The 17,033-nt window shown below is 51.9% G+C and overlaps 1 protein-coding gene across 1 annotated transcript in view; it reads right to left on the minus strand.

Annotated features, from left to right (window-relative positions):
- Positions 1-3,252, minus strand: part of LOC147412840 (structure-specific endonuclease subunit EME1-like) — a 34,186-nt gene extending 30,934 nt beyond the window's left edge. Inside the window, exons 1-6 of the mRNA XM_086480949.1 lie at positions 3,151-3,252; positions 2,684-2,891; positions 2,473-2,600; positions 2,191-2,283; positions 1,589-1,707; positions 1,226-1,361 (exon numbers count right to left, since the gene is read on the minus strand). Coding sequence (XP_086337075.1) covers positions 1,226-1,361; positions 1,589-1,707; positions 2,191-2,283; positions 2,473-2,600; positions 2,684-2,891; positions 3,151-3,252 — 786 coding nt within the window. The remainder of the gene's footprint in view (positions 1-1,225; positions 1,362-1,588; positions 1,708-2,190; positions 2,284-2,472; positions 2,601-2,683; positions 2,892-3,150) is intronic.
- Between the last annotated feature and the right edge of the window lie 13,781 nt (positions 3,253-17,033).

Here is a 17,033-nt window from a genome sequence, read left to right on the forward strand (position 1 = left end):
AGAATTCACTTTCTCACTGTCCACCATAATGAAACACTTCTACGTGTCACTGTTAATGGCATCTCACCTCTTCTCACGGCCGAGATGTGACATACAGCAGCTGCTGTGACAGGAATGCTGTGATCGTGTGGGACAGCACAAGGGGGCTTGCTTAGCCACTGCTGTGCAACCTGCTGCTGTTCTTCCTTATCCATGGCAGCAGTTAAGCAGCTCCTCCTCAGTAATGTCTCTCTTGGCTACACACGGAAGAAAAGCTGGTGCTGTAAAAGCCCAGCTCTACTTGCATTCCCTTCCCACTCCTCAAATCAGACTGACAACAAGAGCTTTGCTCGATGTCAAGTGAGACTCCAATGTGAAACCAGAGTCTGTCCCCACCCCTCCCCGGGCAGGACCTCCGTTTCCAAGAACCAACCCTGTGCTGAATGAGCAGCTGCTTTGTGTCGCCTGGTCTTTCAAAATCGTCACACCGTGTTGCCCTGAAGTGCAGCCCCGTACCTGCTGTTCCCCCCCAGTCCCTGTGAAAGTGCAGCCTCTCCAAAGAAGACATGACCAAACCTCGTCTGCTTACTCACTTGAAAGGTGCTTCAGCTACAGCTTTTGTGAACACGGTGGTGTATGCTCCGAACTCCCCCCAGGTCTCAAAAAACCTGACTTGGATTTGTTTCCTCAGCTGCACATCGAGCAAGGCCTGTAAAGATCATTGGAAACAACAGATGGAACAATGGATCTTCTCACATCCAACTCCACTCTTGGTTGAAAGGGTCACAGCATCTTGCTCGAGGACAAGAACATCGAAGCTCTCCCCGTTGGGGGAACAGCTTATTTAAGGCACTGAAGTATTATGGGGCAGCCTGTCTCCTGCCAGTTAAGAGCAGTTGAGTGCCATTTCAGCTGCTGCAGCTCCTCAGTGGCAGGCGCTTGTTCCACGCAGGCCAGCCAGCCCAAGGCAGCGCTGACATGCTTTGCCAGCGGGCCACGAAGGGCGAGAGATGCTGAGCGAGACGGATGTCAGGATGGAGGTGAACGAGACACGTCGGTCCGTGGTACAGCAGGGACGTCCTTGAGCAGGGGGGAGCTGAGCCCAAAGAGCTCTGTCCACAGACACACGGACTAATGGGGACTGAATCCCCCCCTGTCCAAAAAGTGTGGGATTGGGTCAAATGCTCAAGCAATAGCAGACAACAAGAGCTGGTGGCTGCGTGCCATCAGTTTGAAAAGGACTCACCTCTTCCACGTCCATTCTGGTTACCACTGGGCCAGAGTCCTCAGCTTTCCTTTTTCTCCCTTTTCGCTGTCCCTCCTCTTGGTTTCCATTCACCGCTGCCTGTCCCAGTCTGGTTTTTGACGGAAATAGGAAAGACCTAAGAAGAGTAAAGCAAGGTTGGGAGCTCACACTCTTCCCCAGGTCATTGTGGTGACAGGCTGGATGGACCTTTGCTTCTGTTTCTATACAACAAAGCGTGGAGCAGTTCTGGGTGGGAACACCTCTTACGCTCCGGTCTTTGCTAGAAGGAGTTAATGTAAGCGCTGATGGTGTTTTTCAAGGGCAGAGACAACACAGAAACATTTGGAGGGAAAAGAGTTTAACCTGAAACAATTTTGTGCTCCAACTACGGCCAGCGCCAGAGTTTTCCCGGGCATTTTCTCCATCGCACGAGCTACGTAGCTCTGGAGGGTCTCCTGTCCTTCTGCACAGCCCTGGGCCTCCTGCAAAGATCAACAGAGAAAAGGAGTTAAACCCTTCTGAGGTGCACATGCAAGCGCAGCAATCTATGGCTCTGATTCTGCAGCTGGATCTGCAGATGAGAAAATCTGTTTGTGATGCTCCTCAGGGGCAAGCAGGCAATACTTGATGCAGCCTAAAGTTACGGCAGTGGCCTCACTGCCCTTTATTTCCTGCCCTAACCCGTGACAGGCAGAAGGAATTCAAAAATAATCTCACTTCATCTGCCAATGTTACCTCCTCAAAAATCTGTGACAAGTTGTAACTGGGAACGAAAGCTTGTCAGAACTTTGCATTGTACAACCCTAGTGGTTTTGACCCGTTAATGGCTTCTAAAACCAGATTTCTGGTTTACTGAAACTGTGGCTCCAACCCCCATCAAAACCTTCCTGCCGTGAAGGGGGATGACAACCACCACCTTCACAGCAAGGCGTGTCTGGGGGCACAGAAGTCATCAGCACTCTCACTTGTACGGAGTTGTGAACCATGGACAAAAGCTCCTCCAAGTGAAGCACAGCCAGGACATTGGGATCTTCTGCCCGTTCATCTTCTTCTTCCATCTGTCCAGACAGGAAAACCAACAGCCAGACCAACAGTCTGCTTCTGAGTCGCTCCAACCAGCGCTGCCACTCAGAGCTCTGAGGCAGGGAGATTCGAGGGTTTTTACTTGGGTTGCTAAATACAACTGCTAACGAGTGCAAGTAACAGAGGAAGGAAAGGGCAAGAACAAGGAGATTTTGCTCACAAACCTGAGATGACACGATTTTCCTCCTCCAGGTGATGCTGCAGGGAACAGTCTGATTCTCAACCAGGCAGGAATAATTCGTGGCCTGCAAGGCACCGAGGATCTGTTCACCGCATTCGGACTGGAAGAGAGCTGGAACCGGTGCCTGGGTCAGGCTTCCACAAAGAGGAGACCCCACTCAGCCCAAGGCAGAGGTGGGCTGTGGGGACAAGTACCAGGATCCAGCACCGCCGTTAGGTATTTCTGGCAGTCCCCTGGTCGCTGAGCTTTCAGCATCGTGTCAAAGACCCTCTTCCTCTCTTTTTCCTGCTCCTGCTGCCTCCTCCGTGCTTCTCGCTCCTTCCTCCTCTGCCACGCCACCTGGCAGGGTGCCTCCCTGTCCCTCTGACTGTATTTGGACTTCTTGGGTGGGGGGGGATGTTTCTGGGCTCGCTCCGCTTACCAGGGACCTACTGGGCTGCTCTGTGGAGTCCCGCCGAGAGGCCGGCAGCAGGGACCAGGAGGGCCTCTCGGCATCAGCCGTGCCATGGCAGCTGCTGCCAGACCCTGCTCCAAATGCCAGGGCTTCCCACGGCCGTCGGCTGCCCAGTGCCACCGGGTCACCACGGGCACAAGGGCCAGTTCTCCAGGCTGCATCCCCACTGCCCAGGTGGGGGACCTTGAAAGCCACCTCCCTTCTTACTTCCACTCTTCTCTGGATCCTCTCAGACAAAGGGATGACCTCTACCACGTCTTCGTCTTCGTCCTCCTCTTCCTCTACCGCCACCACATCGTCTACCACCATGTCGCCTACCACCACCCCATCATAATCCTCCTCCTCCACATCTAGCACCTCCTGCTCCGCCTCCTCCTCCAGATTTTCCTCCTCCACCAGCTCTTCCTCCTCCTCCCCCAGCGCCTCCTCCTCCTCCTCCTCGCTGTCACTGCTCAGCACCACCACGGGCACTGACAGCCTCTCCGGACGGGCACATAGGGACAGGCCGCGGCCCGCCTCGCCGGGCCGTGGCGGTGGCGCTGGCGGGGGGTGCAGCAGGGAGGCGAGGGCTGGCAGCTCCCCGTCGCTGTGTGAGTGCGGGGGGCTCTGCGGCTGGGCCGCCTCGGCGGGGCGGGGGTAGGGCCCGGCGGCGAGAGGGCCCGGCGGGGAGGCTGTGCTTGAGGAGGGGGGTGCCCCGGGGGAGGGCCCTGCCGGGACAGTGGGGTCAGGGCCTGCGGGTGGGAAGGGCCTCGGGTGGTTCCCGGCGCAGCCTGCTGGGAGCCAGCTCGGAGCGGCGGCCGCGGTGCTGGCGGCGTCCTCTGTTGTGGAGGCCAAACTGGGCGAGGATGGGTCCTGCGTGACCTCTCCAGGCTGCTGCTGGGCTGCCCTCGCAGTGGAGAAATTGATCGTCCTTGGAGAAACAGCGTTTGTGTGCGCCGGGGAGAGACCGAGCCACGAGGGGGGCAGGAGTCGGGAGGCTTCAAAAGTCCCCTTTGTTCCTCGGGCAGTGTCGCGGGCAGAAATATTCCCAGGGTGTCCCTGGGGCGGCATCAGAACGGTGAAGTTTTGCCGCTGATGCCCGATAGGACTTCAGTCGAGTTCCAAACTCTCTGTTTCGGCCTTCTCTAGGTAAGCGCTGTGCCCTGCATGTCTGATGCTTTGGGGTTCAATTTTTTTATGGGGAAGCTTCTTTCATGCAACACAAAATGTAGCCCGGGAGTTTTTCTGAGAAAAGTTCGTTGGGCTGTAACTCTGTGGCATTTGTGTGATTGAGACTAGCTCGTGTTCATCTTTGCCTCCTTCCCTGTAGTCTGTCAAGTCTCGGAGCCTTTCTTTTCCTTAATGGGTAAGCTCCTGAATTTCATGGCTCTTTGTAGAGCAATTAGCCTTCTCTCAACACTACCTCTAGCTCACTGTGCATGTATGGTAATTTAATTAAGATTAAATTAATGCAGTGGCTTCCCTCAAGTTAAGGAGAGAACATGACGAGAACCACTCTTCCATACGAAGCTGCTGCTCAAGAGGCTAAATGGAGAGATTCAGAAAAATTGGATTTGCCTGCTCACTGCATGAAAAGCAGTACGGAAGAGATTTACAAGAAGAACTAATTCTATCTCAATCATTTTTAGCGGAGAGGAGGTCATGAGAGGGTCAGCTTTCTTGATAAGAAAACCAGTGTTTTCTGTCTGTGTCTTTTGTTGCTTTGTTTAAGGAGGAATTCTGTGGCGTGAAAGGTAGTCTGTGTTCCAGAGAAAGTCAGTGTCTACAACAGCTGATTATTTTTTTTTCCTTGACTTGCCCTGGTTGTAACTCGAGAATTTGCACAAAATGCTTCACTGAGCGTGTTCAGGGTAGGAATTCTATGTACGCCGGTGTGTAGTCCTGGCTTGGAGTCTTCTCGTCTGTAAGAGTTCAGAGTATGACTGTGTAAGGTACCGCCCCGCGGCCGAGGAGGAAGCTGAAAGGGAGATCACAGCTTGTCTGTTCTCCAGGCCATGTCAGGCCCATCCCAGCAACCAGCAGTGCCTGTGCCTCATGTGACGAGGCCTGGCTGGAACAGGAATTTGTGCCAGGCCTTCGGCATCGCTGCCGAGAGTTTTATTCCTCCCTGGGCAGCAGCAGCAGCAGCAGCACTTGAGATGGGGCCTCTTTGCAGGGGCCTTAGGCCGTGGGGGTCTTGTTGCAAATCTGCAGTGGGTAAGAAAAACTCCTCTACCCACAGTGAGATCAGTAGAGACGTCCTTTAATAACGATGCGCCCCGGGGACATGGGATCCTTCCCCAAGATGTCCGCCTGCACATTGCAATCAATAGAGATTTAGACAGTAAATTGATACATAGTTCATTTATACAATACAGATTTAATTTCATCCTCTCGATGATTGGTTCTTCTCTCAAGACAGGTACCATCCAAGGCTGTTGGGGTGTGGACTAGCATTCATATGAAGGAAAACCACATAGCTCGTGTGTAAACTGTAGGAAAATGGAAGAGTTGGTGGTTTAGTGACACGCTCAAAGCAAAAGGAGTCTTTTAGTGCTGGGTGTTGGTGCTGAGGGTTGCCAAGTCGATTGGCAGCTTCACGTAAGCCATTTGAGAACAAGGCCCTGAGAGCAAGGATCTCCAGGGATGTCTCGGGCAGGGCTGGGAAGGGGTGAGGGAGGCTCCAGGCTGCTGCAGAGGGGTGGGTGGTAAGTAGGGTGTGGGGGATAGCTGGGCTGGCTCTAAATGTCCTGGTAATGAGCTGACAGTCCCCGTGTGCGGTCTTGGCTCAGGCTTTCCAGCAGTAGCTGTGAGCGCAGCTTCAAGGCAGGAGGCGGGGAGGGCAGTGAGGAGGCTGGGATGCTCTCCTGGGTACCCGTCGTGGAGATGCTGTGGCTGGAGTTCCACTGCAAATGTTCTTTCCCCCAGTTGGTCCCCAGCCCGAGCCAGGCCCTTGGTTGGGGTCAGTGCCCGTGGCAGAGGAGCAGATCAGAGTGATGGCTGGCTCAGCATGAAGCATCCAGGAGGGTGCTCCTTGCCTCAACGAGCTCCCCCCCATCCGGGGCCTTGCTGGAGACAAACACATCCACCTCTGCCTTATGCCTGTGCCGGCTGGTCTGCAGGAGCTTTGTGCAGCATGGGGTCCTGCTTGAATATCAAGAGAGGTGCTCCTCCTTGAGTAATTGCTCATCGAGATGGCTAGCAGTGTCCCACCGCAGCACCAGCACTGCTGACGCCTTTTGAAATCAGTGGTAACCCTGTCTCCTAGGAGCAGTCTTGTTCTCTATCTCCTTTCCGTGTGAATATATATATTTTTTTAAAGATTCTGTGATGAACTTTAAATAGGCTTAAACTTGTCCACTTTGTTTTTATACAACACTGATAGTAGCATCCTTTTCTCCTCTCGTGGCCCCACTGGCACAGCTAAAATGCCAAAAGGAAGAAACAGTTCTTTGTTTGCTCGTTGTCCTACGTGGCAGGGGGCTATGTTTTATGTAATTCTTGTCCGGGTGCTTCAGAGCTGACAAAGCTTTCTTGTGTGTGAACGGCATTGTGTGCGAGGGCTGGCGGGGCCAGCAGGAGAGCAGAGACCCAGAGCACTCACAAATGAAGAGGCACAAATGGAGGTTAATTTCGGAAGGAACGGGGAGCGATGGAGACATGGAAATGGTGAGAGGTTTGTCATGGGTCACAGAGATGGTGGCTTGGAAAATGGTAGCTCTGAGCTCTTGGGGAAGCCATTGCCGGTGGTCAGGAGGAAAACGGGTCCTCGAGCAGTGCCTGGGTAACATCCAAGAAAGCTCTGCAGAGCTTTAAGCTGCTCTGTGCTGTTTATTCCTCTGCTGCTGCATGGAAAGATGGCCCGGTCAGCCCCTGCTCTGTCACCATGGGCTCCACGGCTGAGCAACCGCCAGCGTTGTCCTCCTGGGGACCCGTCTGGGGAAGTGGTGTGTTATTTGGGGCTGTCGGTGCTCAAAACGCCCAAGCAAGAGTGTCTGCATTGTAGGAGGATTGCCTGTCCCTGTGTCTTCTCTGAAGTGCTTGTTCTTCAGTTCCCAAACGGTCTCGAGTCAATTTGTGGCGATGCAGTGTCTCTTGGTGTTGGTTTTAAGGAACTAAAAGGATTTGGCTTTTTTTTCCCCCTTTCCCAAAATGAATTAAAATGCAGAATTAATTACACTCGTGCTGGGCCACACCAGTCGTCATGGTGAAGCTCACTGAAAATGGGGTTTGGCATGTGTTCTGTGCTGGTCTACAGAAGTGTTCTGCCTAGGTTGCTTTTTTTGGTTTTTCTTTCAAGAAACAGTCCTTTAGCATTTACTGTGCTGTTGCTTCTTCCATCTCTAGGCAGGCTAGAAAGCGTGGAGATGCTGACCTCTGCCAAAGTGATGCATCTGGACTTTGTACTGCTCCAAAATGCAGTCTTTCTTAAGGCAGGAAAAATAACCTGCCTTACATTGTGAAAAATAAAACTACCCTAATAAATCCAGTGTGGGTGAAGTTGTGTTGGCTGCATGCGTGATGCTTCCTGAAAAGATTTTACTTCAAAATACACTGTATGAAGTGGTATTTGTTCCAACATAAATGAAAGAATGCCTTTTTTTGTGGTGATGCTGGAGGGAAATCATACACCTCATGTTAGAATACAAAATTCCGGTCCACAGCTCTTGGGTGCTGGAGTCGTGTCCTCTACATGCAAGTTGGTTGTAATGTGCTGTGGTACGACGCAAGGAGCAGTACGCTGACAGTCTGGGTCTTGCATACAGTAGTGTAAGACATAGCACTGTTTGCCTGGAAGTTTGGTGAGGAGAGGCGTGGGTATAAAAGGAAAAGGAGTTGCACTGCAAAACACCTACTGATATTTGGAATGGCTTTCAAATCTCCTAGAGATGTGAATACCGCTGTCATGGAGCTGCTGATAATGGCGTATGCACTGAAGACTTCCTGTGCCAGGAACATCATTGGGGTCATCCCCTACTTCCCCTACAGCAAACAGAGCAAAATGAGGAAGAGAGGCTCTATAGTCTGCAAGCTGCTGGCCTCAATGCTCGCCAAGGCAGGTGAGTGTCACAGGGAGCAGCAGCGTGGCAGGCTTGGGCGCTGCTGGGCGTCCCAGAGGGCTTCTCTCCTTCTGCTCTTCTTCTGTTTGATGTGGGGACCTGCTGCTGAGCCCTTGAGCCACTTGGGGGAATTAAGTTTCTTTGGTTTAATTTTAATTGTTTGCAACTTGCCCCTGGGGAAGCGGCCTAGAAGTGTCATATTGAAGTGCAGTGTCAGCCTAGTGCTGTGACTTGTCGCATGCCTGTTTCTCCTTGTGTCTTTGGAACTTTTTTTGTTAATCTCTTTATGCTTCCTCTATCACATGGCACAATAGTCGGAGTAATAGCTAAAACAGTCTGGAAAATGGAGATATTTGAGGAACTCCAGCCATGTGGGAGTTGTGTCAAGGAGTTGTGGGTTTTTTTTTCTTTCTTTTTCTTTAGGTTTAACACACATGATCACTATGGACCTTCATCAAAAGGAAATTCAAGGCTTCTCTAGCTGCCCAGTCGACAACCTGAAAGCATCCCCTTTCTTGCTTCAGTATATACAGGAAGAAGTGAGGTTCCTTTAGTACTCTATATATCAACTTGTCTTAACGTGACAGCAGCATTGGGCCTCTGCTTATGTGGAGGTTGTGTTGTCAGGCTAGGTCAATCGTTCTGAGAATTAATTCTTTCTTAGGAGGTACCTATTGCATGTTTCTGTGGGAAAATGTTCTATTGTACGATTGTGCCTGGAAAGCAAGTGAACTCTTGATGATAAGCAGAAGATGAGCTCGCCCTCTGTAGAGTTAGTGCCATTTGAGAGATGCTGTTTGTGCTCCTGCATGTAATCACCTTTTAAGTCCCGTTAAACTGTCTCCTCTCACCCTTTGTTCCGGGGTGGATGTCTGACTGCTCTGAATTATTGATAGACTTTGTCTTGGGCTGAGTGTAAGAATGCTGAGCACAGCAGGGCTGGGGGCAGGGCACGGAGGTTTTATTTGCCGTGTGCAAAAGACTGATGATTTATGGCCACACAGTGCGAGCAAGGCTTCCCGCTATGGGGAGGTGGGCCCTGGGTTCAGACCTTCCTCTGCAGACAGCAGTAGCTGCCGCTGGTCCGTGTAGGGCAGGTTAAATACAGTGAATGTTCCCACCTTTGCCCGTTTTGAGTGCAAGGCCAAGGCCTTCTCTGCGCTGGCAGTGGGGCTGTGCATGCTGGCGAGAGCCAGGGTTTGATACCTCTGCCCCCCAGAGCCCATCACCACACCTTCCCCTTCCTTCCCCTCGCTGTGTTGCCACAGAACGAAGATTTGGGTCTGGGGAAGGAGAGTGGGTGCGATGGTTCAGGCACGTATCAAATCAGCTGCTTGCTGGCAAGAAGGTCTTTACTTACAGAACTTTTTATCACATCCCGATTCCAGAAATGCAGTTATTGTAGCCAAATCTCCTGGTGCAGCTAAAAGGTAAATGGATGCTTTCCTAGATGGTTAAAAGTAACTTGGAAAAGATCTGAGCTGATGGGAAATGCACCAGGAAAAATATGGGAGGGTGGCAAATGGATCAGCCATCTAGTCTGTAAGTCCTCCGTGTCTGGAAACAGGGGGGGAGTCTGTAGTGGTGCAGATGGGCAGCTGAACTGTGCAGTTCCAACCCTGTGGGAGTAAACTCCGGAGGTCTCTGCTGCTGCAGGGCTAGGTGGTTCACCTGGGGCCAGGATCAGCCTTGCTGCCTGAGTTTCAGCAGTGGCTGACTGTCTCAGAAAGCCTTTAACATGTGGAGGAATGCCAGGAGAGCCCTGTGGTGGAGCCGAGGGGTAGAGTGGGCTTTGGGATATTCAGGAGGAATGAAAAGTCGCTTGTGGTGAAGTTTCTTGCGGGGGAACAGCCACAGAGGTGCAGCCTTTGCTTGCCCTCTTGGGTCTGGGAGAGGCCTGCTGCACTGGGCTGTGAAGTTGCATCGGCCCAACATCTTCCTGACATGCTGCGGTTGTCCTGCAGGGCTCAGTCTTACGCTGAGAGACTACGGCTGGGACTAGCAGTGATCCATGGAGAGGCTCAATGTACAGAGCAGGACATGGACGATGGACGTCACCCCCCTCCGATGGTCAAAAATGCAACTGTGCGTCCTGGTCGGGAGCTGCCGTGTAAGACTAAGCTTCTCTGCTTACCTTTGGGCAAAACCAGAGAGAAGTTCGGTGGAAATTGCTGCTGCTTTAGCTGTGTCGGTATAACCAACCTAATGGTAGTTGGATCAGTGGAATTTTTCTCATGGAAAGGTTGATATCAATGAGTTATAGGAGAAGGTACAGGGGAAGGTTTTTATTTGACTCTTTCTGGCCATGCAGAGCATCAGTGTTGTCCTTGGCTGCGCCCACTCAACAGTATCAGACTGACGAAACTCTGGTCAAGGCGGTGCTTTTACAGTGCTCAGCAACAAAACTCATTGAGCTAACGAACAGAAAAGAAACACAGAAGTGTACCTCACGTGGGACCAGCCACCGAGACTGCTGTCCCCGCTGTGGAGGGGAGGGCTGGCCTTTGTCTTCCCCTCTTGCTGCAGCCATTGTTACGGCTGGAGACTTTCTTTGTATTGGCAGCCAGGTGATGATGTTCCAGGGTCTGTTTTGAGAAGGTTTTGAGGCTTGTGTGGCTAGGGTGAACAGGTTCTCCAAGAGCATTGCTGAGCTTCTTCCTGTGCTCTTGCCATCGATGATTAAGCTGCTGATCTGGGAGCACGGAGCAAAAGAAAAAAGGAAGAAACCTGTGTTCTGGGAAATGCCGTTTTCTTAGGATTGGTTGTGTTCCTGCAACAGCAGCAGTCAAGTAAGATCAGTACAATCAAGATCAGCTCCCTCTTGGGAGGATTTTAGCTTTCTAGGTAGATGGGGGTAGGACAGAAATGGAGTGCAGTGACTGTGGCTGAGAAGTGAGCGTGGGAAAGGGTGCGTGGTGCTGTGTGTGGTAAGGAGCTAGCCATCATGCAGCCAAACTCAATTATACCGGCGGTGGCTAGGTCTACTGATAAGCGTCTCCTCCCATCTTTTGAAGTTTAAGGAGAACATCCCCCTGGGAGCAGTGCGGGGATGTGTGGCCATGCACGTGGGGACAGCCCTGGCTCCCCCAGGCAGGCATGCAAGGACACATGGCCGGGGGCAGGGATGGGACAAAGCTGGTGGGACTTCTTGGGTGAGCAGGAGGGTGAGAATCTCTGAGGGGAACCCCAGAGCAGACCCGTGCTGGCAGCGGGACAGGTGAGCTCCCATCAGCCTACGGAGCTGCTGCACCCCAAAAATGTAATCCCAGCCAGGCTGGCATTGAAGGGGTTCGTGGTGAGCCAGGGATGTTCCTGCCTCGCTGCACACAGGCTTTAGGAGAACTCATTTCTGAGCTCACCTCGGAGCAGTGGTCAGCCAGCTTTTGGGTTGGTTTGGTTTTTGAAATAAAATTGATTGTATAAATTTAGCACTACCTAAAAAGATAGTTGTTGCAAAAAAAAAGAAACCAAAAAACTTCAAGTGGCTGTGTTTTGAAAAAAACAAGCAGCACCACAGCCACACGATTGAGGCTGGACACGATGCTGGAGGGGGGACACAGCTCTGAGCTTCTGGGGTGGCGTTCGCCAGATTAATTTAGAAACCCCAAAACCAAACAACAAGAATTGCCATGTAATTATTGCCTTGAATAAGGAGTGCCATGCCCATCCTTGATACGTCCGTGTAATACGTGGATATTGATAAGTAGTAAAGTTGGTACGTGGAAAGTAGAGTTGTGCCGAGAAGGAAAAAGATAAGGAAGGGTTCAGGTTTGAAAACCAAAAGATGGGGGGAGGAAAGAGTAAACCTTATGAAAAATCCCCTTTAGGATGTGTTCTGACGCATTGGAAAGATAGAGCAGGACAAGGGGGCACAGAAAATAAGAGAAAGTTAATCAAGTATTGCAATCAATGGTGGCCGCTTTATAAGCTGGAAGATGGGGCAAAAGGGCCTAAGGAAGGCGGCACGTTAGACTACAACACGCTCTTACAGTTACTGTTGTTTCTGAGGAGAGAAGGGAAATGGGATGAAGTAACATATGCTGATATGTTCTTTGTTCTCCAGGACAATCCTGAGTGGCAAAGGGAGTGCGGATTAGTACCCCCACGAGACCCCATGGTCCTCGCATTCAAACAGAAAACAAAAAGAAGAACAAAAAGAAACTAAAAAGATGCTGCTTGGCTTGTCGCATTGGCCAAAGGTGTACAGAGAAAAGTCAAACTAACTCCGGGTCAGAACAAGATCTGAGTGAACTCTTTAGGCCCCCTCAGCAGCCACAAGGGCGAGATGAGGACTTAGAAAGGGTCCGTACCCCTCCACATCCTCCCTCCTCCCCACCAGATAGCCAGATACCTTCCCGAAACCGGAGAAGACAGACAGCCGAAAGTTTTCCAAGCTCCTCTCTGGGACGCAGTTGGACCGGATGGAGAAACAGGAAGAGTCAAAATACCATTCTCTTGTAACGATCTGAAGCAATGGAAAGATGCTGCCCGAAAATATCGCAGTGACCCGGTAGGCGTTACTCAAAATCTCAAGTTTATAGTAAAACAGTACAGCCCTGATTGGAATGACATGTAACTGTCCAAATGCCTAATTCAGGGCCCAAATCTGCTCTTTTGTGGCCCAAACCATCCTTTTTAGGGCCCAAAGCCTCCTTTTTAGGGTGCAAATCCTCAGTTCAGGGCCCAAACCCTCCTTTTTAGGGGCCAAGTAGTCCTTTTCTTAGGTCCAAATCCCCAAGTCCTGCTCCAAACCCTTCTTTCTAGGGTCCAAACGCTCCTTTTTAGGGTCCAAATCCCCTTTTCAGTGCCCAAACCCTACTTTTTTTAGGGTCCAAATCCCCATTTCAGTGCCCAAAACCTATTTTTTAGAAACCAAACCTTCTTTTTAGGGTCCAAATCCACACTTCAGGGTCCAAATCCACACTTCAGGGTCCAAACCCTCATTTTAGATCCCAAACCCTCTTTTTTTAGCGTGCAAATCCCAATTTCAGTGCCCACACTCTCCTTTTCAGGGCCAAAACCGTCCTTTAAACCTGACATGATGGACCTTAAAACGGAGGGTTTGGGACCGCAAACTCAGGCTTTGAGCCCTGAAAGAGGGCTTTGGACCCTCCCAGGGAGGATTAGCACGCTCACGATGCAGCTTGGACCCTCAAATGCCTGTCTGGAATCTAAAAGGGAGGCTTTGGAGCCTGAAAGTGACAGATTGCAAAGCCAAACACTCCCCTTGGGCCCTAGAAATGAGGCTTTTGAGCCTGAAATGTGGCTTCAGATTAACAAACCCAAACTGGAAAGTAAGAATGAGGCTGTGGTCACCATTGTGTGCTTTGGGCTCTAGATAGGAGGCTTTGGAGCTTCCAAAGGAGACTTTGGGGCTTCAAAATGACGCTGAGGGCCCTGCAAATGAGTCCTTGCACCTCGAAAGCGTTAACCTCCAAAGTTAGAAATGAGGCTTTGGAGCCTGACACTGAGGCTTTGGAGACTGAAAACGCAGCTGTGGATACCAAGCTGGAACGGGTCTGCGTGGCAAGGTTTTGGTAGCGGGGGGGTTACAGGGGTGGCTTCTTTATGAAGCTGCTAGAAGTCTCCCCTATGTCAGATATAGCCAATGCCAGCTGGCTTTAAGACGGACCCGCCGCTGGCCAAGGCCGAGCCCATCAGCGACAGCGTTTTTCGCCTCTGTGATAATGTGTTTAAGAGAGTGAAAAAGTGATTGCGCAGCAGTAATTGCAGTGAGTGAGAGGAGTGAGAATATGGGAGAGAAACATCCTGCAGACACCCAGGTCAGTGAAGAAGGAGGGGCAGGAGATGCTGCAGGCGCCGGAGCAGCGATCCCCCTGCGGCGTGTGGTGAAGACCACGGTGAGGCAGGCTGTCCCCCTGCAGCCCGTGGGCGGTGGAGCAGATGACTACCTAAACCCTGGGGAGGGCCAGCATACCGGAGTAGGTGGATACCTGAAGGAGTCTGTGACCCGGTGGGAAGCCTGCACTGGAGCAGGCTCCTGGAAGGACCTGTGGCCCGTGGGGAGAGAGAAGGCCACGCTGGAGCAGGTTTGCTGCTGGTGACCCCGTGAGGGGTGTTCACGCTGGAGCAGTTGGTTCCTGAAGGACTGCACCCAATGGAGGAAACCCACGCTGGAGCAGTTCATGGAGAACTGAACCCGCGAGAGGACTCATGCTGGAGAAGTCACGGAGGGCTTTCTCCCATGAGGGGGACCCCACATTGGAGCAGGGGAAGCGTGTGAGGAGTCCTCCCCCGGAGGAGGAAGAGGCAGCAGAAAACAACAGGGTGATGAACTGACCCCAACACCCATTCCCTGTTTTCTCCCTGTGCCGCTGGGGGGGAGGAGGGAGGAAAATCGGGATCAAAGTTACTCCTGGGAAAGAAGGGAGGGGTGCAGGGAAGGTGTTTTAAGATTTGATTTTATTTCTCATTACTCCTCTCTGAGTTAATTGGTGATAAATCACATTTCCTTTCAGTTGAGTCTGTTTTCCCGTGACGGTGAATGCTGAGTGATCTCCCTGTCCTGATCTCAACCCCACAAGCCTGTTGTTATTTTTTTTCTCTCCTCTCTCCTGCCCAGTTAAGGAGGGTAAGTGATAGAGCGGCTTGGGTGGTGTCCTAGGTTACAGTGTAAAATGTGCCAAAAGGAAAAAAAAGGATTCTATTACCATCTTCAGGAGCTGTTGAGACCAGGTGGGGCGGTGCTCTCTGCCTCCCCCCTCTGGACTATCTTCTGTTAATGGGCACAACAATGCCTTGTCACCTGACCCATGGATAACTGGCTCCTGGACTATCTCCTGTTCATGGCCCATCAAGGAACTGCCTCAGGACTCCCCATCCCATTGTGAGATGCTCCGCCCGGAGGGAAGAAGCCAAGCAGTCCTTGCCAAATAAAAACTGAGATTTCGAATATCCTAGCAGCCTTCTTCCACTGGATTCCCAGAGGAGCTTTCCCCCCCAACTGGAGTTCCAGAGGACAAGAGCTACCTACCTACCACTGGACCTTCGGAGGAAGACAAGACTCTTTTACCTGATTGCTGCGTCCACAGAACTACAGCCATCGCTTCAGGAGGACTGCAGCCAGCATCTTATCAGGCTGCTACTGCCACCCTAACAGGGTGTGTCAGGTTGTATTTCTGACACTGTCAGTGTAAACCAGTGGGTTGGTTTTTTTTCTTTCCCTGCCTTGTGTTATATATATATATATATATATATATATATATATATATATATATATATATACATTAGTAAAGAACTGTTATTCCTATTCCCCATATCTTTGCCTGAAGGTTCGTTAATTTCAAAATTATAATAATTTGGAGGGAAGGGGGTTGCACTTTCCAATTCAAGGGAGGCTCCTGCCTACCTCTGCAGACACCTGTCTTTCAAACCAAGACAGTTGAGCACTTGGCATTTTGGCCAGGGTCAACCCACCACAACAATAAAGCACCAACCTGTGAAGGTAAGAGTCCTGGGAAAAGATGTGACAATTTCCTGGGACTTCAGCCTGTCTGGATCTAACTTTCCCGGCTCGCCTGTGTGTGTATTTATATGGTTGAGACTGATTTCAGAACACAAAAGCATTTGATTCTCATCTTTCCCTGAACACGCGTTTTCAGGAACAAGCCGACTTTAACAAAGAACTTGTGTTTGAGTGGCCATGACTGTAACCTGTTAGGCACCATATCTGACTCTTTGTCCATGGTGTTAAAAATTGGGAATAGGTCGTTTTTATTTCCAGCGGTGGTGGGTTGATGTCTGGCGTGCCCCTGTGGCAGTGAGGTGGCAGGGGGCGGTGCATGCCCAGGACCCCGTCAGTCATGTCCCTGCCGGAAGCGTTCTGGACTAATTGCGCTCCTAAATCGGAATGGTTGAGATGCTATCAAACCAAGAGTGGAGTTTTGGCTTTCCTCTTAACGTGGACTGCCACGTGCCCCCAAGGGAATTGTGAGCAGAGCCATGTCACGGCTGCCCAGCTGGGGCACAGCGCTGAACGCAGCTCGGATGGAGCGCTGTGTGTAGTTCCTTCCGGCTGCCCCGTTCCGGGCACAGCCCAAAAGACGGGGGGCTCAGTCCTGCACCCCTGCTGTGCTCGGTGTCCACTGGTGGGCACACCGGTGGGAGCAGCAGGCTTCAAAATCCACCCTACCTCGGCCCTCCCCAGCTGGGCCTCAGTGTTCTGGGTGGGCGGGGAAAGCCTGCTGGGCGGGCAGGCAAAGGCTCGGTGATGTCACAGCGCTAGGCGTGACATCGGCCTGGGGTTGACACCTCGGCAATGCTTGCAAACTCAGACGTGTGGGGCAGCCACTCAATTCAGGAGGTCGCTGCCCGCAGTCTGCTCAGCCAGCTCCTACGTGGCTGCTCTTTTCTGAGGGAGAGAGCAGGATCATGGCCGGCCCGTTTCCCTGCCCGACCAGGGCTCTCGCCGTGGTTTTCCTGCTCCTGGGTGGCGTTGGCCTTCCCTTCCTGCCAGGCCGGGTCGGGGTCAAGACGAGTGTGCTTAAGGAAGACCTGAAGCAAGTGCCCAGTGAAGCAGAGAGTTCGATGGCCGAATGGCCCAGCAGCATGGGCCTTCGGAGCCCCCAGCACTGCGTCAGGTTCAGGATGGGTGGGAGTCCTGAAGGCCTGAAGCAGCCGCTCTCGTTGGTGCAGTCAGCTTCCACCCTGCCTTACCTTTGGGGCCAGCTCTGGGACTGCCTTGCCCACGCAGAAACCAGCAGGATCTTTTGGAAGACCTGGCAAGCTGTGGAGCTGCTCTTCATCATTTGGACCTTGCTTGGCCTGTGGAGAAAAGTGACAGGACCCCAGAGCCCGGTGAGCCGTGGAGATCAGTCCCACAGGAAGGGACTGGGCTTATGGGGAGCAGGGAACCACAGCAGCCTTGATCAAGAAGGCTTGCAATGGAAAACAAAACGCCATGCGTGTAAGAAAGCCTCAGCAGGCCCCGAGAGGTCCTCCACCTCTTATCCAAGGACATGCCAAGCCTCAGGGCTGAAACCCTGCAGGAGCCACCAGCACGACACGGGGCTTGCTGCAGGTTTCCTCAGC

This window comes from Leptosomus discolor, unplaced genomic scaffold (assembly GCF_034619465.1).
Source record: "Leptosomus discolor isolate bLepDis1 unplaced genomic scaffold, bLepDis1.hap2 HAP2_SCAFFOLD_29, whole genome shotgun sequence".
In the NCBI taxonomy this organism is placed as follows: Eukaryota; Metazoa; Chordata; class Aves; order Leptosomiformes; family Leptosomidae; genus Leptosomus; species Leptosomus discolor.